This window comes from Mauremys reevesii, linkage group 25 (genome assembly GCF_016161935.1).
Source record: "Mauremys reevesii isolate NIE-2019 linkage group 25, ASM1616193v1, whole genome shotgun sequence".
NCBI lineage: Eukaryota > Metazoa > Chordata > Testudines > Geoemydidae > Mauremys > Mauremys reevesii.
The window spans coordinates 18,805,214-18,828,362 of record NC_052647.1 but is presented as its reverse complement, the minus strand read 5'-3'; the positions used below and the strand labels follow the sequence as shown (position 1 = coordinate 18,828,362).

The window sequence follows — 23,149 nt, the reverse complement described above, 5'->3', positions numbered from 1 at the left end:
ACGTAGTCCTGCTGGCAGCTAAGGGTTCATAGAGGAAGACAATCCCAACTTTGCACCCTAATGCCAAGGAGAAGACACATCCAGATCATCTGCCAGTGGAAGATAGTATCAGATCCTCAGAAAGAGACTACCACAAACAGTTTCTGCCTTTGCTACCAGAACCAGGAGCTGCTTCCTTTATGTAGACAAGCTTGCTAAATCAACCACAGAAGCAGAATTACCATTGCTTGGTCTAAAGACAGGAGTGGGACAGATTATCCATGGTGCACAAGATAAAATGCTTTCAAGAGTGGCTCTTCTAATCAGTGGCCCTTGTTATGGAGAAGCCTGGGGCTCAGGTAAAAAACCTTCTAAAAGATACTTGTCTTGTTAGAAGTCAACTTGTTCTTCTAGCTTCTGCGAGCTGCCTCAGCTGCTCTTAGCAGCGACTGGCTTGCAATGAATGCTTTTATGCTCTTGGGTGGGCTCCAGAAGACAATACTATTATGGGTATGTCTGTGCTTTGAGCTGGGGTGCAATTCCCGGCTCAGGCAGACATACCCACACTAACTCTGATCAAGTTAGCGTGTTAAAAATAGCGGGCTAGCTGCAGCAGTGGGAGGGGCTAGCCACCCCAAGTTCGGCGTCTGATAGAAAGCACATACTTGGGGTGGCTAACATCTCCACTCTTTCTTAGCATGCTAGCTCATTCATGGGTGTATCTCCTTGAGCTGGAACTTGCATCCCAGCTTGAAGTGTAGACACAGCCTCAGAATGTAACAGGACTGAGCGCCAAGGGCACAAACAATGCAGAAGTGGGATCCATACAGGCAATTCTGCCAGGAAAATTCTAGGCTTTACTTCTAGCTCCATTCACTTGTTGGGTGATGTTGGGCAAGTCATTTCAGTCTGTAGAGCTGGTACAATAGCACGAGCCTCTATAGGGTGCTGAGAGCTCAATAGATGAGAGCATTCCACAAGTCATAAGTTACGTCCCACCTGCCTTCTGCTGCCACATGGCCCCTGTATGTGTCACACAAACTTAACATTATGCAGAACAGATACTCACGTTGAGTCCTCTGAAGAAGTCCTTGATGGACTCTTCTGACACATCATAGGGCAAGTTTCCCAGAAAGGCAGTGTACGGGGGCGACTTTGGGAGACGGCTTCTGTCTATATTGGGTTCCCGAGCAGCCCGAGGTGCGGTGGGCAGGATGGACCGGTCAATTGGTGCGGCTCGGTACATATCATCATCATTACTATGCCAAGTGGTGGAAACTAGAAGAGAAATTGTGCACATGGTCAAGACACACTGAGCAAGTCCCCAGCGTTTACAGATGTTGATGCCTCTCGGATCCCATCTCCATTGCAATTAATGTTTGAATTTACTTGCAACCCCCCTCAGCTGTAAAATAAAGGCATTAAAGATGGTCAAGAAAAGTGCTCAGCAATATTATAAACAATCCCACAATTACTTCATGTACTTTAGGGCACCTTTCCCCCGCAACATAACAAAAACATGAGATCCAGCTAATGAACAAAACTGGACGAAGGAAAAAAAATCAAGAGACCAAGCTGGTGATAAAATGAGAACAAAATGGTCAAATACAGCAGACAGAAAAGTTTTCAGTGAGCTCTGAGTACAGCCTCTAAGGGACAGAGTCAAGGAATGAGCTACCTAGACGGAATCCCTGAATCAGGACACCTCTGCTGTGAGCCCCAGACCAAGCCTCAGATAAAGCAGAGAACTCAAGCTGGTCTTCTCAAAGGAATTAGGTGTTACAAATAGTGCCAAATACTAAGTGTCACTGAAAATTTTAATTCTTTCCCCGTTGATGTATAAGACTCTCACAAATGCAGCGAAACGATATACAGAACGTGACAGTGAAACTGACCAAAGTGCAGTCAAGTGCATCAGGAACAAGCTAAAAAAAAAATTAAGGCACTTTTCCTGTAATCTTTTAGCTTCAAGATGTATTAACATTAGTAGGTTTCATTGACACACGCTATTCGGGGACAGTACCTAGAGACAGAATGCTAACAGTATGGAAACTTGGGAACGAACGTACCATCTCCTTCCAAGTCATCTGTCTCATCGGCCCAGCTGACTGGTTTTGGAATAAAGGTGGGTCCACCGCCACCACCGCTGCCACCATCCTCTGCCAGAAAGTCCGTCAGAGTAAGGGTTTTCCCCTTCTTGTTCTTCTTCTTAGCTGTTAAAGGGGAGAAGGGGACAGATCTGAGTAACATCTGGGCACAATTAATTCCATTCAACAAGACTGGGAATGGAGGAGTTACTGCCCATCACGATGCCTACGGAGGCAAGTATCCTACATGCTCAGGAGAAGGAACCTATCACCTCCAGGCCAAACCTCACCAGCACAAAACCACACCCCACCATTCCTACAGACTAGGAAAACAAAAGCCATCCATTTGTTATATAGCATTAGACTGCCAGACTAGTCTATGGAGTTGAAAGACTTTTTATTCATGGGTCTCCACCATAACTTTTGTTGGGCATTTGACTCCTGCTATTTTAATTGGCATCTCTATGAACCGACACCAGAGGAATTCTCACTAGCACTTAGAATCGCTGGCTGTGGCTTGTGGCCTAAGGATTCAGGGGAATGAGACAGAGAAAAGACCCATTTTGCTATCCTCTTCAGGACCCTTCTGATAGATTGGATTTAAATTAAAAATCTCACTTTGAACCTTCCCCACTTTTTCCCTAGCCCTTGTTAGTTGAACCTTCCCCACTTTTTCCCTAGCCCTTGATAGTTCAGATGGGCCTCTCTACTTTCGTTCCTTTGGCCCAGAACATCCCTTAGCTACATGAATTACAGCGACACCCACAACCTTACACTTACAACGGACAATTATTCAAAGGCCTCTGTGACCCTCCTGTGAAAAGTCTACAGCCTCATGCATTCTACTTGTTCTGGGAATTCTGGCTTCTGAGTGAGTAATATACTATTGCCAACAAGGTGGCTGAAATGCTACTGCGAGAAGCATGCAGGTCACCTGAACTATGAGCGCGACTGGACGCTCTGGTAGGACTGTATCCCATTTGAACCCTTTCATGGTCTATTTTACGGAGGAAGGATGTTCCAGTGGTCAGTGCTAACCAATTCCCTGATCTGCTACAGGCTTCACATGACAAGTTACTGAGGTCTGGTCTACACATAAAAATTAGATCGACTTAGCTACATCACTCAGGGCTGTGAAAAACGTCAGTGTAAACATGTCTAGGTCAAACCACTTTTCCAAGAGAAAACCCCCCTCCCTTGATGTAGGAAGTGTCTGTGCTACAGTGGCATAGCTTGCAGTGCCGACATGGGACCTGAAGCACAGAGATTCAGGCCACCTGTAAATCAGGATAGCGGCCATGCTCTGCCTCACACAGAGGTTGTGAGGAGAAATGCTTTTAAGACTGAGATGCTCAGATACTATGGTGACGGTGGCAAGAAAAGTTCCTTAGATAGGTTTAAGTGCACTCAAATATGCAATAAGTCTGGTATTCTATATATGCGACAAGGGAAATTCGCTATTCTGAAAGCCTGACAGCTACATTTCTTGTGTTTTAAAACTAACTTTATTTGTACATCTGGGCAACTTCTATTTTGTTTACATTAACAAAATGAGACTAACACACTAATCAGGTACTTGCACACGGACAGACAGAACTATGGAACTGTACAATGAAATAACAGCACAAAACCACCCCATGGTTAACACTGAGATCACGTTTGTGTTATTCGGTAACCAGCACAGCATTGCACATTTAGTGGAAATTTGTGCTGTGCATGTGCAAAGCAAGAGCATAATTCCTTACTGATCCCCTATACACACTCACAAAATAACCCACCTTGAAAGATTCAGCTTTTCAACTGCAGCATGTGAATTATGTATGTACAAGACAACTCAATATGGGTTTCTGTGGTGGCAAAAGACCAAAACAAAAAACCAGAGAGAGATTTTCACCTGCATGTAACCCAAAACTAGTAAGCAATTTCCTTAAACTTTCAAAATGCCACCTTAAGACCAAAAACAAGCACGGAAGAGAGTTAATAGAAACTGGACATTTTAAAACAGGGAAGTCGATGGAATTCTAATAAACCTGGCTTGAGTTTTCAGAAACAACCAGTGATTTTGGGTTCTCAACTTGAGACATTTTACAGGTGCTCAATTTTCAGGGGACAGATGCTCAACACTTCTGAGAGACAGGCCCTTCCAAAGTATCTCAAGTTGAGCATCCAAAACCACTGATAAATGTATGCCCTTATCTTTAGTAGTTGCTACAATAAACTTTAGTAGAAGCGTTGCTGCATTTCAAACAGATCTCTTACCCACCTTCTGCCAGGGGAATGAAGAACTGATCTCTGTATTGAGACAATTAGTACCTTTCAATAAATGCATTTTATGAAAAACAGATCCTACTAGCTTTCAAATATGCTCTGCAACTGTCAATAAACCAGCCCTCGTCTACCATTCTCTTTGGTACAAGCAGGGAACTGCTCACTGACAGCACAAAAAATGTTTCTTCTTCTGGTGGATGAGGATCAGTATTATGACTGCAAATTGGCTACAAGCATGTAGCTGTACAGCGCCAGGCACTAAGAGTAACATCGAGTTCTGGCTGCACACTGAATATCCGATAATACCTTCCCTGTTACCCAACCCTATTCCCCACCTTTCAGCTCCCTGGATTTACTTTGTATCCTCACATTCCCCTTTGGTCTCAATCCAGATTGTAGCATAGCAAGAAGCCTCACCCCTGCTGTTTTAGCCCTCTGCTGCAACTCCTGGGACACTGTGCCCTACAGAAAACCTAAACTCTCTGGGCATCCCAGAATATCTACAGAAAAGTCACTGCCCAGAACTGCCACAGAAATTTTAAGCCATGCTCTCCACAGGGTCTTCATCCTAAGTGTCTTCCACCAACACCCACGGAGGGGCACAGAACAGGCCAACTCTTTTTGCTCAGCAGTTATGTTGTTTGCTCTGAATCTAATTTGACATTCCTGGAAACCTTCCCTTTATTTTAAGCTTCGGCAAACAACCTAGACTTTCTGCTATGGGCTGTATGCTATGTAACCACATGCGTCCAAAGAAGACCTATCAGCTGCTTCTCTTTAACCACCTGAGGAAAACAAAACAAAAAAGACAAGCTTGGAAAGCCTGTCAGTCTGCAGTGAAATGCTGCCATCGTAAGTGGAAAGATATCAATATTTTCTCTCCTAGAGGCCCATAACCTGGCAGCAACCAATTTTACAGCCTCCCATCCACCGTGTTGCCAGTTGTGCACAAGCATGTAGACTCTGAACATGGGCAGGTTCCACAGATTACTATCATATGATAACAGGGCACTTCACCATGGACCATCAGGCTTCTCTCATCCACCCAGGCAATAAGTCACCCAGTGAAATAATGTTTGATACGATTAGCCAGGTCCTAGGAGGCTCTTTATAATTCCCCTTAGGCTGGTCAGAGCAGGTATTACTTGTAGCACTTCCTACACCAATGCAAAGCTTTCCAAATCACTCATGGCTTTCCTGGGGGTGGAAAAGAAGTCATATGAGCAAGATTACCCATCACCAGTGTTCATTCAGTGTCTTAAAGAATGTGTCTTTAAAATGGAGTTTCCATATCACGGGCTGGTTTAAACCTACACACTAGGCAGAGGATGTGTTCAGCATTAATAAGCTTAGCAATGTGGAGTGACACAGAACACGTATTGGGACTTTAGGACGCAGGTCTGCTCTCTTTGGCTTCTACTAGCTCCTTGAGGATGTTCTGGCTTTGATCTTCAGCCTTTAGTGCCCTCTGCATGCCGTATGGAGCCTGGGCCTCGAGGATTTCACTGTGCCCATCTTCACAGGCAGGCTCACATCCGAGTATTTTCATTAGCTGGGCCAGATTATTCCTCCACCCAAATGATAGGAAGGAATGCCATTGAAGCCAGAATGGTATAAAATTGGTGAGAGGGGAATCAGACCGCTAAGCTAGGGCCATCTGGTCCCAGGGACATCAATGGGACTTCTGCAGCAGATCAAGGGTAGGCCACTGCATTCGGCATCCCACAAAGGACACACCTTTAGGGGTACCTGCTGTGTTTCTATTCGTTCCCCTTCTTTGTGCTCCCACCTCCCCCTGCCTCTGTTCCGCCCAGGCTTGGAGACGGCTTGATATTTTCTATTGGGAGGGGGTCTTTGCATGACTATTTCTCCTCCAGCAGCTCCCAAGAAATCGATTTCTCTGCAACCTGCCCAGCTTTCCCTACCAGCATACCAAGGGAGTCAGCACCACCTGACTTTTCTTCCCTTCCTCAACACTCCTGACTGCCCACAACATTAAACAACTACACTTCTTACAGCAGCATATAATCTTCCCAAGTAAGTTTGACTACAGGGCACTTCCCATGCCCTACCGGGCAGCTCAGTATATGAAATGAATTGGTTCAGATGCAGCAGCTTCAAGTAAGTTTACTTACTTTCCTCTGCTGTCTGCATGGTAACTGGGCAGATCCTGAACAAAGATACATGGCATTTGCTTGAACTGCTCGTCCTCCTCACTGTCCTCCCCCCCCCACAGCCCACTCTAGAGTCTAAATCCTGCAGCAAAGCCACATGGTCCTTTTTTTTAATTAAACCACCTCATTTTGTTGCCACGGAAGCAACTGTGAGATCACAGATTCAGCATTATGACTTCATGGCTAGGTTAAGAGGAGGAGGGGGAAAAAACTCTTAGGCACAGGCAGTTTTGACCTCAAGCAAGATGGGAATGGACTTGGAGCCTTAAAACTCCTCCAGCCTTGCAGGAGGAGTTCCAAGGAGTAACAGTGAGATCCAGTTAATAAGACCCTCAGTTCCTATGGCCAGGAGGAATTTTGAGGTGCCAGGACGATAAACATATAGGGTAGATTCTCCTATCCCATTTGCTAGTCCCTATTTTAATCCATCACCTATGAAGCCCACCCTGCAGTTACTATCCTCCTAGCAGAGATCTTACCCAGTGCTTTCTTATCAGTAGATCTCAAAGAACTTTACAAAGGAAGTCAGTATCACTATCCAAATTTTACAGGTCAGGAAACTGAGGCAGAGAGCGAGGAAGCTACTTACCCAAGGCCACAGCCAGCAAAGAAACTCAGGCCCAAAATCCCAGTCCAATACGCTATCCACTAAGCCATACCGCCTTTTCCAGAGCTCCTCAACAGCACTCAGGACTGGCCTACACGCCAAAGTTCAGTTGGTTTAACTACATCGCCCAGGGCTGCCAAGTTTCATTCCTCGTGCAATGTAATTAAGCCAGCCTCAGTCGCAGCGTAGATAGCACTAGGTTGACGGAGGAATTCTTCCTCTGGGAGAGGTGGCTTTACTACTGCAATGGACAGGGTTTTTCCATCGCTGTAGTTAAGTGTCTGCTTTCCAGCATTGCAGCCTCACTGCTGTAGCATTTCATCCAGAGGAGTCAGAGGCATCTACACAGCATTTACACATGCTGACTATGGAAGGAAGAGAAAAGACTTGCAGCTAGGCTTCTTACATAGCAGCAATGATTAATATTTGATCACAGGGCCAGCCCACTCTGCACTCTACCTAGAGCAGCCGTTTCAGGAATAATGCCCTATACCCAAAATCTGTCAGAAGGAAGTGATTAATGGAGGGTCTGTATAATTTACTGGAACTATTTGAGTACAGAGGCACAGGTTTATTGCTTCCTCCGTCCCCCATCACTCAAATGATATTGCCGGCATCCTCCTACTTCACTGCAAACATCTCTTCTTTCAGGTTGCCTTCTGCTCTACCATCTCAATTCCTGTCACACACCTAATTCAGCAACCAGACTTCCAGACACTGCGCAGAACATGGCCTCACCAGTGACTAAAACAGCACAATAGATAATTAGATCTAAATGAGAAATGTCTACCCTGGGGTGAGCTTTAGAAGTTCATAGCCACTGTATTAGCCGCTCGGTTTACAAAATTTAGTTATTTTAAAGGTGGTCACACAAATTCCACATGCTGCTACCTGTGCAGCTTTGCAGTCTACCAGAAAACCTCAGGGGTAAAGGTTGCATGATGTTTAAGGTGACCCTCTTGATGCAGCAGAAGAAACTGAAAAGACTTCAAAGTGAAAAGACTTCCTGCAAAATTCTCTGGTCTGATGTTTTTATCGTATATGCTGGGAATGCTGTTGCTGAGCATGGCAGGCAGGGGTTGCAAGAATTCTTGCAAATGAGGATGACAGAGGAATCTAGCTAACCTTTAAGAACTATCAATTGTTAAAGCACTGGAGTCTACATGGACTGAGAATTAAAATTGGGTTAGTCCTCTAGGATGGTTAAAGTTCAGTTGTCAGGGGTCAACTCATGGAATTACGACATCGGCCAAGGATAAAAGAACTGGCAGCTCAGCAGCAGCGACATACTGCAGTGACTGTCTTGGAAAATGAGGCTTAAGTGCCCTCCTGCTGTAGGCGAGCGTTGCTCAGAAAGAAAAGTGGCTGAAGTTGTGTTTCATGCATGTTCCCACCCCCCAAGGAAGTCTACTTGGTGTCAATGACTGGTTGCTAAATGACAGCAAATGCACCGCTAACCAGAGCAGACGCTGCATTCATAAAACCTGCAGGCTGGCTGTTTGCTCAATTTGCATCAAATGGCTGACACGTCACAGGCAGGAGCAGCGAAGAACAGTATGAAGCAACTTAGCTGCTTATGCATCACTGAGCCTGTCAAAACCTCATATGGCTCAGGAAGAACAATGCAGGGAAAGCCACCTGGACAAAAGAAGCCCTTTCTGGCCAGTTGTGGATTTCCAATAAGGCCAGAATGAGCAGATTCTGCTCATATCAAGGAGGCAAACTCCAGACTAGGCACCAGTTATACCTGGGAGCACCAAGCCCTCCAAGCGTGTTTTCTTAACATCTACTGTTGGAAATAGAATCGGAATTTACCCAGCTGCTATATATAAACAAAAATCATATGCTACTGGCTCTAATCAAACTTCGCTTATTGAAACATTACCATTATTAAGAGATGTACAGGCACTTGTAAGAGATCTAGGTTTTATTAATGCTGCTTTGTAAAACTGTTGGGAAATTTGATTAGCCTAGGCACAAAGCCTATTTGCTTACCCTTTGATGCAATATTGAAAATGCTAGATTTTTAATTTTTTTTAAACTTACCCCATTAAAAAAAGTTACCCCAGCAAATGTGAAAATAAAAATTCAAGGCAGAACTAGTATATTGTAAGTATATTTAATGTAACTCTAAATGAGTGACTTGGAGATTGTGTGTGTTTCATCACTTTCCCTTATCCTTAAGCTCAAAGCAATATTTTGCTTTTTGGGCTGCACCAATGCACAAGCACATCATGGGCTCTAGTCAGCTACAGGCATGTTTGTGCAAACACCTAGGGGAAAGGCAGGTATTTCTGCCTCAAACTGCTTGCTATGAAATATGGGACCTTACAGTTCTGCTGGGGGAACTCCAAATTGCATCTGCAAATTCTGAGTGTTTCAGTTTTGCTTAACTATCCTTATCCACGCCCCCCTGACATTTCAGTCATACAGAGAGAGCAATGCTACTGCAGTTCATATGGGATGTAGTTGGCTGTGTACTTAACTCAGAAAGATTAAATATTACTCATTTTAGAGAAAAAGTGAGTGAAGAAAATTGCCTGAACAGTTATACTCATGCCTCGACCTTTCCTATGTGTCAAACACTGCACATACCATCCTGTGAAAAATAAATGCAACAACACACACAAATTCTGCTGCCTTTTCTATAGGGAACTGAATGGGACACAGCCGACCGAATTAGTACCAACGGACTCTCATACAGCTAGGGCTTTTGTGGTTACTGTCATCAGAAGTGTAACCAGTGAGGTAAGAGACAGAAGACAGTTTATTTTAAAAACTCTCGGCCTAGTTAAACTGCAGAACCTCAGTATAGCACTAAAACAAAGGCATCCTGACTCAATAGCTACAGACCCTTCAGTTCTTAATGGAGCAATACTGGCTGAGTGCCAGGAAGAGTCCAACAGAGTAAAGCCAATCTTTCACATAAATTAATGGGAGACCCATTGCTCCAGACAGGGTAAGACTATATTTAAATAATGGAGCTTTCCCTACCCCAGACAGGCCTTTAGCTCCAGAGAAGTTTTCTAAACAAACAGCATTTGTTGAAGGAATGTTCCAAAGGGATAACTTGCAATATGGGGCATGTGATTAAACTCTTCAGCATGGGGTCTTGGGTTCAGAGGGTTAGAAAGAAGAGCCCTGCTAGGAGATTTGAGGGTACATACCTTCCGGCTTATTTTGGATAATACCTGCAGATAATGGTGCAGTCTGGTGCATTTCAAAGGCATATAAAAGTCACTCTTCAGACTAAGACAGTAATAGAAATTCAAGTTCAACATCATCCAGGGAGATAAATGAATCTCAACAGCAGAGAAAGCCCTTTCAGTTAGAACAGCCAAATCTTTCACCTTTTATTCTGAAGGGAAGGTAAATGCTGCAATGCTTTTTCCCACCCCGCCCCCGGATTCCGTCCTGACCCTATGCACCATATTAGAAATACAGGGCAGACAGCAAGCCCTGGAAGGGGCAGGGAGCCATGTACATCAAAGAGAAAGGGGCAGAGGAGCTGTACAGATCAGGGCACAAACCCCATTTCCTGCAGTAGAAGGGGCGCTGAACCCCTGCCACCCAGGACACAGGGCGGAGGGCCAGGACAGCAGCAGATCCTGCTTCGGGGAGGGAGAACTCTACAGCGCAAGAGGAAGGGTGTTGCAACAGGACCAGGCAAAATGGCATGGGGCAACGATGTGTTCAAGGGGGGAGGTGTGCAACCGCCCAGGAGAGGGTCTACCCAGCTCCCTGGGGGCAGAGATAAGAGATGGAAACTAGCCCGTGGCGAGTGCGCTGGCTGGGCTGTGCTTTCCTCCCCTGAGAAAGGGACCATGTGGGCAAACTGCACCCTCTGGTCCCTGGGGTGTGCGTGGAGCTTCACCCCCCGCCCCCCAGGGCAGGGGTGGGAGGCAGGAGAGACACCCAGCACGGGGGGGCAGGCCGCAAACCCCCCCCCACGGGGTTCTATGCACAGCAGTCAGGCCACACCCCTTAGTTTTGGGGTGCGGGAGGAATCAGGGGCCCCCCTGCACCGTCCTGGGGGGGCTGCACGTGGCGGTGGGGGGACTGGGTGCGCACACTGACAGGGCCCGGGACCCCGCCCTCTCCCAGGAGAGATGGGCCCGCGCCCGCGCACGCACCCGGGCTGGGCACCGCCCGCCGCCAGTGGCTGTTCCACCCCCCCAATCGCCAGCGCACCCACGTGGGTGCCGCCCAGTCTCCTTCTTCCTCTCTCCGTGGCCGCTCCCGCCCCCCCAGCCAGCCAATCCCTGCGCTTGCGCAGTCACGCGACCGAAGGTTCCATCTGGCTCCCCCGTCAATCACCGGCGGCGCGAGCCGCCCCTCCCCCAGCTGCCCCCCCCCCTCACCCCGTACGGGAGGATGGCGCGCGCCGCGGCGCCGAACGTTTCGGGATGGAACGTTCCGAGCCGCGGCGCGCGCGCCCCGGCTGCCTGGGGCGGGGGGGCGGTGCGCGCGCGCGCGCCGGCGAGGCCTGAGGGGAGGGGAGGGGTGGTGCGCGCGCGGGCGATCCCTGCGTGGCGGAGACGGACAGGATTCGCCCCGCTCGGGCCGGGGAGGGCGAGGGTCGGGCCGGGGCGAGGAAGCGGGTGGAGTCCTCGGGCCGGAGAAGGGACCCGGGCCCGGCTCAGGTCTCAAGGGCCCGGAGGCCGCCGAGCACCACTCACCTGAAGCCGCCATGTTGGGCAGAGGGAGAGAAGGCAAAGGACCCGGATGGCGCCGTCACGTGACTATAGCGAGGCACAAGCCCTCCTCCCGAAGGGGCGGGGCTCCAGGGGGGGAAGGGGGAGGGAGGGAGCGCGGTTGATTCTGCGATTCTGGGCGATGCAGCTCAAATCCCAGGCGGGCGAAGGCACGAAAATAACGTGGGAGGGATTCTTTGTTTAGCATCGCCGCACGCTCTCGGTTTTCTGACGCCAAGGTGAGGCGCTGGAATGGGCACGGTTGTGGGGCTGTCAGCAGTGCTCGCCCCCCACCCAGGGCCAGCCACAGCCCCCCAGGGCAGCTCCCGCGGGGGCCCCACCCTCCCTTTGAGGCTGGCTCTGGTTGACTGTGGGGGGCAGTGAGGGGGCTGGGAATGTTTTGGGGGACAAGTTGGGGGGCAGTTAGTGGGGTTGGGGATATTTGAGGGGCAGTTAGTGGGCTGGGGTAGTTCAGGGGCAGTGAGGGGGCTGGGAATGTTTTGGGGGACAAGTTGGGGGGCAGTTAGTGGGGCTGGAGTAGTTTGGGGGCAGTTAGTGGGGTTAGGGTAGTTCAGGGGCAGTTAGTGGGGCTGGGGTAGTTCAGGGGGGTAGTTAGTGGGGCTGGGGTAATTCGGGGGACAGTTAGTGGGGCTGGGGTAGTTTGGGGGGCAGTTAGTGGGGTTAGGGTAGTTCAGGGGGCAGTTAATGGGGCCGGGGAAGTTCAGGGGGGCAGTTAGTGGGGTTGGGAATGTCTCAGGGGGCAGTTAGTAGTTGTGGGTGACTTGGGGCAGTTAGTGGGGTTTTGGGTGACTCAGAGGGGCAGTTAGTGGGGCTGGGGTAGTTAAGGGGGGCAGTTAGTGGGGCTGGGGTAGTTAAGGGGGGCAGTTAGTAGGGTTGTGGGTGACTTGGGGCAGTTAGTGGGGTTTTGGGTGACTCAGAGGGGCAGTTAGTGGGGTTGGTGGGATGTGGGGGGCAGCTGGCGGAGACAAGAGCATGTCTGTGAGGGGAACTTTGTTCAGGGTGTTGGGCCTCCTCAAAAGACCACAGTGAGATGATAATCAACACATCTCCCTGACACTGCAAGGCAGCCACCTCTGGGGTCATGGCAGTTCACAGCAGTGTGGTCAGGACTGACCATGAGCAGCAAGGAACAGGTTTATTTCCAGCTGTACACCAGTGCTGTGTAACCAACCCACAGCCCCATGGGCTTTTGTCTACACAGGAAAGTTTTACCTGTTATACCGGTATAATAATACTACTCTGACACCATCTCCTCCTATGTGGACATGGCCTTTTCGGTTTAACTTATGTCACTTGGGATAGGATTTAAGCTAACCCAAAGAAAGCCACACTTACATCAGGATAAGAGATGTCTACGCTATGGAGTCGGTGCCGGCATAGCCCCACAGTGTCGCCACAGCCTGTCCAACAAAAGGGTTTTTTCTGTCGCTGTAGGAACACCGCAAAGTTACATCCGTGGAAGCCCACTTCCGACAATATAGCTGCGTCTCCACTGGGCATCATGACGGCATAGCTACATGGCTCAGGTGTCTGGGTTTTCATGCTGATATACATTTTGAGGCTATATCTACACTCGAAATGCTACAGTCGCCCAGCTACAGTGCAGATGCCTACCCCAGTGATGAAAGGGGTTCACCACAGCTATTGGCACCCTGCCATAGGGTTTGAATAGCTCATGGGGTTTATAGCTCATCTGAAATACGGCTACTGCTGCAGCACAATTCCTTCCTCCCTTCACCATGCTGGAGTCTGTATTGACTTGAGGGGAGAGCCACACCGCTCCCTGCAGTGCCACACTCCCAAGGGCAATACTGGGGTATCCCTGCAGACTTGGAAGAAAGAGCACCCCTTGGTGCGTCCTTAGCACCACTTACTGCAGCACCCTAGTACTGACCAGTACTTAACCTATGATCTGTGGTAGGCTCATCATCTCGGCTAACAGAGAGAGTGAAGGCCCTTTCGCTCCCAGAGATTATTGGTCCCAACTCCTTAGACAGGCCTAGGGTCCCCAGACTGCCAATGGAACCACCTTTCTTTCACCCCACAAAATCCTCCAATTTACTGTTTGAAAAAAGGAAACAAAAATAATCTCTAAATTCCCATTTCTCTCTCTCAGGCCAACTCTCTGCATTATTAATGCTGCTGGAAACATGAGCTGATGATTCCTCCACACACTCCTGTGGCATAGGTGAGTATTGTAGATAGCCTAATTTTGGCAATTAATTTGGCAATTGATCTTTGATTATCAGCAGGTAAGTATGCCCAGTGGTCTGTGATGGGATGGGATCTGAGTTATTGCAGAGAATTATTTCCTGGGTGCTGGCTGGTGAGTCTTGCCCACATGCTCAGGGTTTAGCTGATCGCCATATTTGGGGTCGGGAAGGAATTTTCCTCCAGGGCAGATTGGCAGAGGCCCTGGAGGTTTTTCGCCTTCCTCTGCAGCATGGGGCACAGGTCACTTGCTGGAGGATTCTCTGCAGCTTGAGGTCTTCAAACCACAATTTGAGGACTTCAGTAACTCAGACATAGGTTAGGGGTTTGTTACAGGAGTAGGTGGGTGAGATTCTGTGGCCTGCATTGTGCAGGAGGTCAGACCAGATGATCATAATGGTCCCTTCTGACCTTAAAGTCTATGAGTCTAGGAGATGGGGAAACTGAGGCACGGTGCAGCATAGTGACTTGCTTGAGTCCGCACAGCAAGGTAGTTGCCAGGGCTGGGGTTAGAAGCCAAGAGTCCTAAAGTGAAGCAACCATCCGAAATCATGCCCCTTGTTCCAATTAGCCTATACCTAAATCCCCATACCTTTGTGGAGCTGATGGGAAAACCACAGGATCGCTGGTTCTCTGGTCCCCAGTTTCTGGTTCGGTCCCCGATTTCTGGAAGCCTTTTGGGTCTTGCTAAGCGAAAGCCCCATTTTGCAGCTTGTTCCTCCACTTCTGTGCCCAACCGACTCAGAACTTGGTATGCTCAAAGTTCTCTCTGTCTCTCTTAAAGGGGCCGTCACTTTAAAAGGCTGTAATCCATTCCTGGACTGTAGTTTTATCCAGGAGAGATTGTGATACAATAGTGACAATGTGGCATATTGGTCAAAGTAGGGGACTGGGACGTAGGGCTCCTTGGTTCTCTTCCTAATCCTATTACTAACCCCCTGTGTGACCTTGGTCAACTCACTGCACAGCCCTGTAAAATGATGGGGTTAATAATGTTGGCCTACCTGAGAGGGAAGTTAATCATCATCATCATAACTAATAATTATAAGAAATACACTGGTTTAATTCACACATGTAAGGTGCTTTGAAATCCTCAGATGAAAGGAGTTCGGTACGTGTAAACTATTAATAAAGGAATGTCACTTTGTATCCCAACTCTCATAGTCAGTAGTAGAAGTAAGAATATTATTTACTACGTAGATGATCGCCCATTGTGGCTACATTAACCAGGGTACTTCACTATATTTCATTTCAGGCAGGGTCAACAACTCGGGGGTGAGGAAGGGGAGAAATTGCCCAGAAAAGGCATTTACAAAACAAGACCCACCCCAGTGAGATCTGACAGAAAATCTTAATTAAATAACAATTTGTAGCTCTGATCTAGTGCTGGTCATCAGTAGGTCTCAAAATGCTTTAGAAAGGAAGTCAGTATCATTACCCCCATTTTATATCTATAGGGAAACTGAGGCACAGAGCAGGGAAGAAACTTGCCCAAGGTCACCCAGCAGGCCAGGTGGCAGGGTTCAGGTCTCTTAAATCCCAGTCCAGTCCATTATCCACTAGGTCACACTGCCTAAGGATTACAGCAGCCAAGTTGCAGTGTTATCAAGACAGTGGTTAGGGCACTGAACTGGGTGTCAGGAGACCTGGGTTCTATTCCTGACTCTGCTGCATGGCCTTGAATAAGTCACTTCCCTGCTTTGTGCCTCAGTTTCCCCTCCCAAATCATTGTTTGTATTTGTTTAGCAGGCAAACTCTTCAGGGCAGGAGCTCTCTCACTGTGTTTGTACAGCACCTGGCATCATGATACCCTGCTGTTAGGAGATGAATAATAACAATAAGCTCTGGTCACGCTGCCTGACTCGGTTTGTCTCAGTGCATTCTGGGAGAATCTGGAACACTCTCCCTTTCTGCACGTGAGATGAGGCAAGGGCGTAGAAGGGAGAACCACAGGGCAGATCCAAACCCTTTAGTGCAGAACCAAGAGAATCCATGGACCTGCAGGATGGGCTAATGGCTCTTTCCTTTACTCTGCTGCGATCACGTGAAGCTGCTGTGGACTCACCAGCTCCATCGCTTACCCGGAGACTTAGCTGATGCTTTTAGGGTGGCCTAGCAAGTCCCTGCCTTCATTAGCTGGGGGGCTGGCTTATGCATTAGCCCTTTGCTAATGAGCTGGTTCTTGCTAGAAGGGTGTTAACACAGTTTCCCTGGCTGGTGTGAAATGATCCTTAACATTATTCATGTGGCTGCTACTCTACCAAAGGGGTCTGGGACTTCTGTGAGACGGCACCGGCAGGGGTTCCAACATGTGAGCTGCAGGGTGGTGCACACCAGCTTGTTCCTGTAGGGTCACTTGAGCGAGGGGTCATGCACACTGGTTTGTTATTGTAGGGTCGTTCCTGAGTGGGGGGCTATGCATACTGATTGGTTATTGTAGAGTCGCATCTCAGTGCTGGGCTCCGCAGACTGGTTTATTATCGTAGGGGCACTCCTGAGTGGGGGGCTATGCAGGCTCATATTGTGGGGTTGCTCCTGAGCGCTGGGTTAGACACACTAGTTTGTTATCGTAGGGTTGCTCCTGAGTGCTGGAGTGACTGTGCAAACTTCTTTGTTTTTACAGGAAGAACAGGAGGACTTGTGGCACCTTAGAGACTAACACATTTATTTGAGCGTAAGCTTTCGTGGGCTACAGCCCACTTCATCAGATGCATGAAGCCCACGAAAGCTTATGTTCAAATAAATGTGTTAGTCCCTAAGGTGCCACAAGGACTCCTGTTCTTTTTGTGGATACAGACTAACACGGCTGCTCCTCTGAAACCTGTTTTTCCAGGGTTGCTCATGAGGGCTCCTTTGCACATGCTGGTTTGTTATCATAGGGCCCCCCTTCCCACAAAGGCTCCCCACACTGGATTGTTACTGGAGGGTTACTCATGGGCCCTGACCAATCAAAGCAGAGCTCAGCAAGATGGCAAATAAACAGGGGGGTGGGGGGCTTTAAACCCAGTTTTATGAATGGAGCGGGGAGAGACAAGGTGGGCGAGCTCATATCTTTTATTGGACCGACTTCTGTTGGGAAAGAGACACGCTTCCGAGCTCCACAGAGCTCCTCTTCTCTCTTTCCCCAACAGAAGCTGCTCCAAATAACGACATGGCCTCGCCCACCTTGGCACTCAGAGCCTGGGGCCAGCATGGCTGCCCCAACACTGCCAACAAAAATATGGGGTGTTCTCAAGGAATAAAACAGATCGGCCACATGATGGTGCTGCAACCTCAGGAACAGGAAAGAGGGCTGCTGGACTGCATTCCCTGTAACCGCCCCCCACCAGTGAAATGCAGCCTGGTGCAGAGACATATCACAAAGCCTGAGTGAGTTTTCTGTGCTGCTGGCCCCTGCTCCCCGGTGACTCACCCCCTGATATCTCCATTCACTCAGACCGGACCGGGTATTTCTAGCATGGACTGGGCTAGGAATCTCTCCCCAAATACCTGCATGGACTCTGCCCTCTGCCAGCCAGGGGCCTATGCTCCCACCTTGTAGGATGTAAGAAACTCCCATTGACTTTAATGCACTCAGGACCTGTGGCCAGATTCAGCCTGGTGCTGTGGCTGCAAAAAGAGGCCTTAGGGTGGGTATAATGCTCCCTTGGCGAGTGGCACAGAGAACCCCTACACCGTGCCCAGAGCTGATGGATAGAGCTGCAGACTGCCTCTGCAGCGGCCCTGGTGGGAAGGGGCCCAGAGGAGTCTGGGCCGGGGCAGATGTGTGCCCCAGCAATTCTGAGCGCCCACAAGGGGCCATTGTCACAGTGGTGCTCAGGGCTGCACCGGCCTGAGCTGGGGGCTGTACCAGCCTCCACAGCCCCTGGATAGGAGGAAGGCAAGATGCATCCCCTCTGCCCCTGCCCTGGTGCTGAGTCTGCCCCCTGAAGCGTGAGTTGAGCGGCACCGTCCCCTTTGCACGGCACCATGTTTTCCAGGGATGCTGAGTGATCCCGGCTCCCATGCGGACATGGATTCATGCCCAAGCAGAGTCCAGAGTGTGAATCGGAGTGTGAACAGATCGAGTGCTGGGCTCATCCCTAGGCTGCCTGACACAGATGTCAGCAGACCGTGGGGCAGAGCATGCCTTGCCTGACCCTAAAGGAAGCAATGAGCCACTCTTGGTCAGTTTCCTAACGCCCCATCCCCTCTTGTCCATTTCACGCTGACTGTGGATGAAAGGGGTTAGCTGGCTGGATTCTTCCAGGACCAAATTCTCCTTTAAGATCCCCCCCCTCCCCGTCAGTGCAAAGCTCGTGTGGCGAACTGAAATCGTGCCTGCAGCTCCACAAAGGAAACGTGAGCATGCAATGATTTGTTTTTATAGCCATGCCTACGTTCTGGGCTGTGCAGACTGGTTCGTTATTGCAGGGCTGCCTGTGAGGACTGGGCAGTACATACGGGTTGGTGAGCGCTTGGCTGCACATGCCGGTTTGTTATGGTAGGGTTGTTCTTGCACGCTGGCCTGTGCGCACTGGTTTTACCATCTGCCCTGGGACAGACCCCAGCGGAGGTGAGACAGAGCCCCGAGTGTTTGCTGCAGGAGCTGGGGACGCTTCGTGGGTTGGGTGCAGAGAAGCGAAACCTAACGCTGGCCTATTATTTGTTTCTCTACAAAGCTAGCTTTGTTGGGACGCTAGCTCTGGCCCTGGCACTCCCTCCATGCTCCAGCCGCCGCCTCTGCTTGGTCAGTGCACAACACGGAGCCGTGCAGCGGGGAGAGCTTAACTTGAACTCTGCCTCTCCAGGGGCTGCCGGGGCTGGAGCCCAGGGACCCCACTGGGCCGGCAGAGATGTTTGCACAATAAACACGTGTGGACCCCACACCCGCGGGGAGTCCTCTTGTTCCTGGCAGCTGGGTAGATGTTCAGCCAATGGGAGCTGCTGAAACAATGAGGAAAAAGGGCCAAAACCAGCTGACCCAGCCCAGCCCTGAAATTCCAGGGGAATCAAAATATCCAGGCGCTTCCCTATGAGGGCAACACGCAGGCGCTGGCTAGGGAGGCCTGTGGGAGGCTAGGACCCAGCTCCTTCATGGCCTCGGGTCGGGTGATCCTTCTGCAGTCATCAGTCGGTGTGGAGGGCACTAGGGAGGTCCGGGGAAAGGTGTGGACAGACACTTGCCCTGCTGCTCGTGGTGTGAGGATAAATGGAGGATTTGGAGCCTCTGCCAGTCCATCCGTGCCAGGTTCACTGTGGATTCTCCTTAGTGCGTGACAGTGGCAGTGGAAAGACAATGAGGAGGGGAGGGGCAATTCTGTGGCACAGCTGCATCCCCGGGGCTGGCGGAAGGCCCCCATTTTCTCTGCCAGGCTGGAGCAGCACACCCAGGCAGCCAGCAATGTGGAGCGTTCCCAGCCAAGGCCTGGAAAGCCCCAGGCTTCCCGCCGTGCCAGGCAAGGAGGGAGGGAGGGGAGCAGAGGAAAGACTCCAGCTCATAACAACCTTCTCGTGGGCATGGCTTGTTTTGATCCCTGCCATGCTAGTGTGTCCACAGTGGGAGTGGGACCCTGGTGAAGGACTCTGGGGGGCCAGACTACCCCAGGGTGGCTCTCAGTGTGGCTGGACCACACATGGAGGCGTCCAAGTGGGACAGATTCTGAAGGAGAGAGAAGGGCTGGTGGGCGTTGTGTGGCCAGGCCGTAGGGGGAAGGCTCAGCCCCCGGAGCCTGGGGGTGCAGTGATCAAAGGCACGGAGGAGGTGTGAGCGCCCAGCTCTGCATTAATCTCCTCCCAGGTTCCTCATCTTTCCCTGGGATTGGTCTAGACTAGTGAAATTCACAATGGCACCGGTGCAGAAACACTCCACTGGTGCAGAGACACGACACCGGTGCACAACGGGGCCCTCCCGGTGCAATTCACAATGGGGTGAGCTGTCCTGGTGCAAAGCACTATCTCGTCCTTCTCCACTGGGGCAAAAGGCTTACACTGATGCACCCCCCAGCCCCCCTAGGCAGGATCTCCCCCTGCTGTAGGTTATCACTATAGGCTCAGCAGGATGATAGTCCCAGGGGATTTTCCTGCAGACAGGCAAGGTTGTTAGGAGCCCAACCCTGCCCAGAGGCCGTTATCAGCACACAGAGTGGCTGGGTGAAATGAGCAGCAGTGGGAGGCCATCAAGAGGAGAGATTAGAGCTACCTCCAGTAATTGCTCCCAGAGCCTGGCATTGTGTTGGTCTCATGCTCATTAAGAGTGGGACTTTCCAGCCTTAGGGAGGGGCTGGGGCCTGCTCTGACAATCCCCAGAATGCCTGGCAGCCCCACTCCTGTCTGCCCAGACACGGGCCTGCAAGGGACATCCCGTCCCTCCACTCCTCTGATGGTGCCACTCCGGCCACGCTTCAAAGGCTCACCCCTCCAGCAAGAACACACTGCCTGCCCTGCTGTGCTGGGGCATTGCCCGCCTCCTGGAATACAGACCGGCCTGGCAAGGGGGCAAAGGCTTCCCCTGGAATCCAGTGACACTAGAGACAACCCCCCCGGTCAATACATAGTCCCGCCATGGGCACAGCAAACCCCAAACAAAGCTAAATGAGTACAGGGGCCTGAACAGATAGATAAATACCCAGTATCTATCTATCTATCTATCTATCTATCTATCTATCTATGTGCAACCACATTTTCCAAAGTGGCCTCTAGTTCTGGCTGCCTTGAGACCCCTAGGATATCTAGATAACAGCCTTTGGCCCTGCTACCTAAGGCTGAAGTTTGTTGGCCTTCTGCACCCTGGAATTTTCAATCCATCCCTGAGCCTTGTTCCCACCCGCCGGGGCCCCGGTTCAGTCTCTTAAGGCTTTGTTGGCTGAGTTGTCATTAACACGGCAGTGGTGGGTACGCGCAGAGGGGCCGTGACAGCCCCTGCCACCACACAAACGCCCCCAGAGTCTCAATGAGCTGCTGCTATGAGAGAGGAAGCTGTTTAAAGTTTAACTGCAGGTTATTCTCCTGAATGCCTGCTAGCAGGGGAACCTCTGGGCTGGGAGCTTGTGCCAACTTTCGCTTTCTGGGCAGTGCCATGAGAACTGAATTGCTGTGGGGAAGCTCCCAACACTGGGGGGCCCTGCAGGGCACCGTCCGCACTAGACAAGCTGAGAGGAGGATGCGCAGGGCTCCCAGGCTGGGGTGAATGCATTTCTCAACTTGCCTTCCTCTTATTTCTGTGTGACGTGTCTGACCCTCATTCCAAGCGGCCCAGGCGAACTGCATCAAAGGGTTTAGAGTCTGGAGATAAGGTGGCAACACAAGGGGCTTTTGTTTGTGTGTTTTCCCCGAGGCAACGGGAGTTACTGATCAAGGTTATCTCAGCAGTGACTCACCCTTGTGCGGTCACACACACAAACACACACTCACCGGAGGCTCCTGAGCTCTCCTCTGCCAAGCCGGTTGCATGGTCTCTGGGTTCACACTGCTGTGCCTCTCCTTTTACAGTCACTGATTCTGCATTTGGGGAGAGTCTGCGGGGGCTTTGCACATCCTGCTGCAGCTAGGCACCCTGCTCAGGGCAGGGAGCCCCCCTCACCCTGTCCTGACAGAAAGGGGGAGCAAAGTCCCCCATTTTGGAGCGGGGTCTCTGCCGGTGAGTCATGCCAGAGCGGCAGTAGGTGTCCTTGAGAATGACTCAGGCAGCCGTGGGGCACGGCCGGGAATTCTGGATAACTGACTCATCCAGGCCGCTCTGACCCCAGAGCGGGAGATCCAGGGTCTGAACCCCGCACAGGGAGAAGGACCTATCAGAGCTTCCTGCCTTTGCCATCCGTTCCTTGGCTAAATAGGGAATTCTCCCCTGGGCAGGTGCCCCTAGACTGACCCCTGATTGCTCCACGCCCAGGGCCAGGACCAGAACCCTGGTGTCCTGGTGCCCAACCCTGTGCTCTAACCTCTAGATGCTGCCTCCCATCCGGGGGGGTTCCATGCTACATGGCCAATTCCACGGGACCACACATCATGAGCCAGGTCCCCCCCAAATCACGATTGGCTCAACCGCCATGCCATTAAAAAATCATCCTGGGATCTTTTTCTTGGCCATCTGTTTTTTGAGCCTGCGAGAGTCACGTTTCCAATGTCGCTGCACCCCGGGACTCCAGAAGCTGGGGCTTTGAAGCACCCACTGGCACGAGACTTGCCTAGCAGGAGGGGAAGCCCAGGTCTCCTCACTGCAAACAGCCTGGTTCCCTAGCACAAGGGGACGGTATCAGTGAGAATTCCCTGGTTGGCACCTGATCACCTTCCTAGCACAGGTTCCCACAGGAAAAGGCCGTCTCTCCCCTGAAACAAATATTTGTCTTCAAGGGTGTTGCACCCACCTATCAGCTGTGCCCAGCCAGAGCTATTCCAGCTGCTATCTCAGGGCCAGTGAGTTATCTCAGCTCCACCGGAGAGCTTGGCTACTCCTGCTGAGCCAGAGGGAAAGAGGGTGATCGAGGGGCATGGGCCAGGTCCGGCTGGCATGAAGATGGGGCATCTGGCTGGGATGGGGCAGCTCTGAGCACGGCGTGTGATGACTGGCAGCACAAGAGACTGCAAGGGTAGTGGAGAGAAATAGCACAAAACAGTTGCACCTCTGTCCCCACATACCTGTGAGTCTGCAGCCTCCCATGCCCCCCAGGTCTACCTGTCTAGTACTGACCTGCCCCTCCCTCCCTCCATTGTAGCACCAGAAGGCCCCAGAAATACGCCTACCTACGGTGGCTTGGAAGGATTTGATTTTGATCGGTAAATGCTGGTGAACGTCGATTTCACGGCCCAAGAAGCGATGACAAAAACCTGCATGCGCACACCCCCACACCCACACCCCTGAGGCTGAACCCACACGTGAAATGCACAGCTGAGCCTGTGCACCCACACAAATACACCCCCCTTAGCTTTCACACACCCCTTAGTCCGCACACCCACCCATGTATGCACACACACACACACACACACACACCCTGAGGCTGAACACACACATGAAATGCACAGCTGAGCCTGTGCACCCACACAAATACACCCCCCTTAGCTTTCACACACCCCTTAGCCTGCACACCCACCCATGTACGCACACACACACACACACACACTCACTGAGGC

The 23,149-nt window shown here is 50.7% G+C and overlaps 1 protein-coding gene and 1 long non-coding RNA gene across 10 annotated transcripts in view; one reads left to right on the top strand and one right to left on the bottom strand.

Moving 5' to 3' along the window:
* The window catches only part of EIF4B (eukaryotic translation initiation factor 4B), a 28,343-nt gene extending 13,579 nt beyond the window's left edge, over positions 1-14,764 (bottom strand). Inside the window, exons 1-4 of one of the 5 annotated variants that reach the window (XM_039514859.1) lie at positions 11,795-11,858; positions 10,283-10,364; positions 2,049-2,192; positions 1,049-1,257 (exon numbers count right to left, since the gene is read on the bottom strand). In XM_039514859.1, the coding sequence (XP_039370793.1) occupies positions 1,049-1,257; positions 2,049-2,192; positions 10,283-10,334 (405 nt within the window). In that variant the 5' untranslated portion in view covers positions 10,335-10,364; positions 11,795-11,858. Of the gene's footprint in view, positions 1-1,048; positions 1,258-2,048; positions 2,193-6,469; positions 6,623-10,282; positions 10,365-11,794; positions 11,927-14,633 lie in introns of those variants that run through there. The other 4 variants (XM_039514857.1, XM_039514856.1, XM_039514861.1 and 1 more) reach the window with 4 other exon arrangements.
* Positions 6,709-22,858, top strand: LOC120391327. Of its 5 annotated transcripts, none has more exons than XR_005591272.1 (5): positions 6,709-6,894; positions 7,767-7,911; positions 9,767-9,863; positions 13,947-14,018; positions 22,735-22,858. It is a non-coding gene; the product is annotated as an uncharacterized LOC120391327 (long non-coding RNA). The 5 variants fall into 5 exon arrangements; XR_005591271.1 differs by lacking the exon at positions 22,735-22,858 and adding an exon at positions 17,173-18,307; XR_005591270.1 differs by lacking the exon at positions 22,735-22,858 and adding an exon at positions 15,791-16,651.
* Positions 22,859-23,149: the final 291 nt, after the last annotated feature.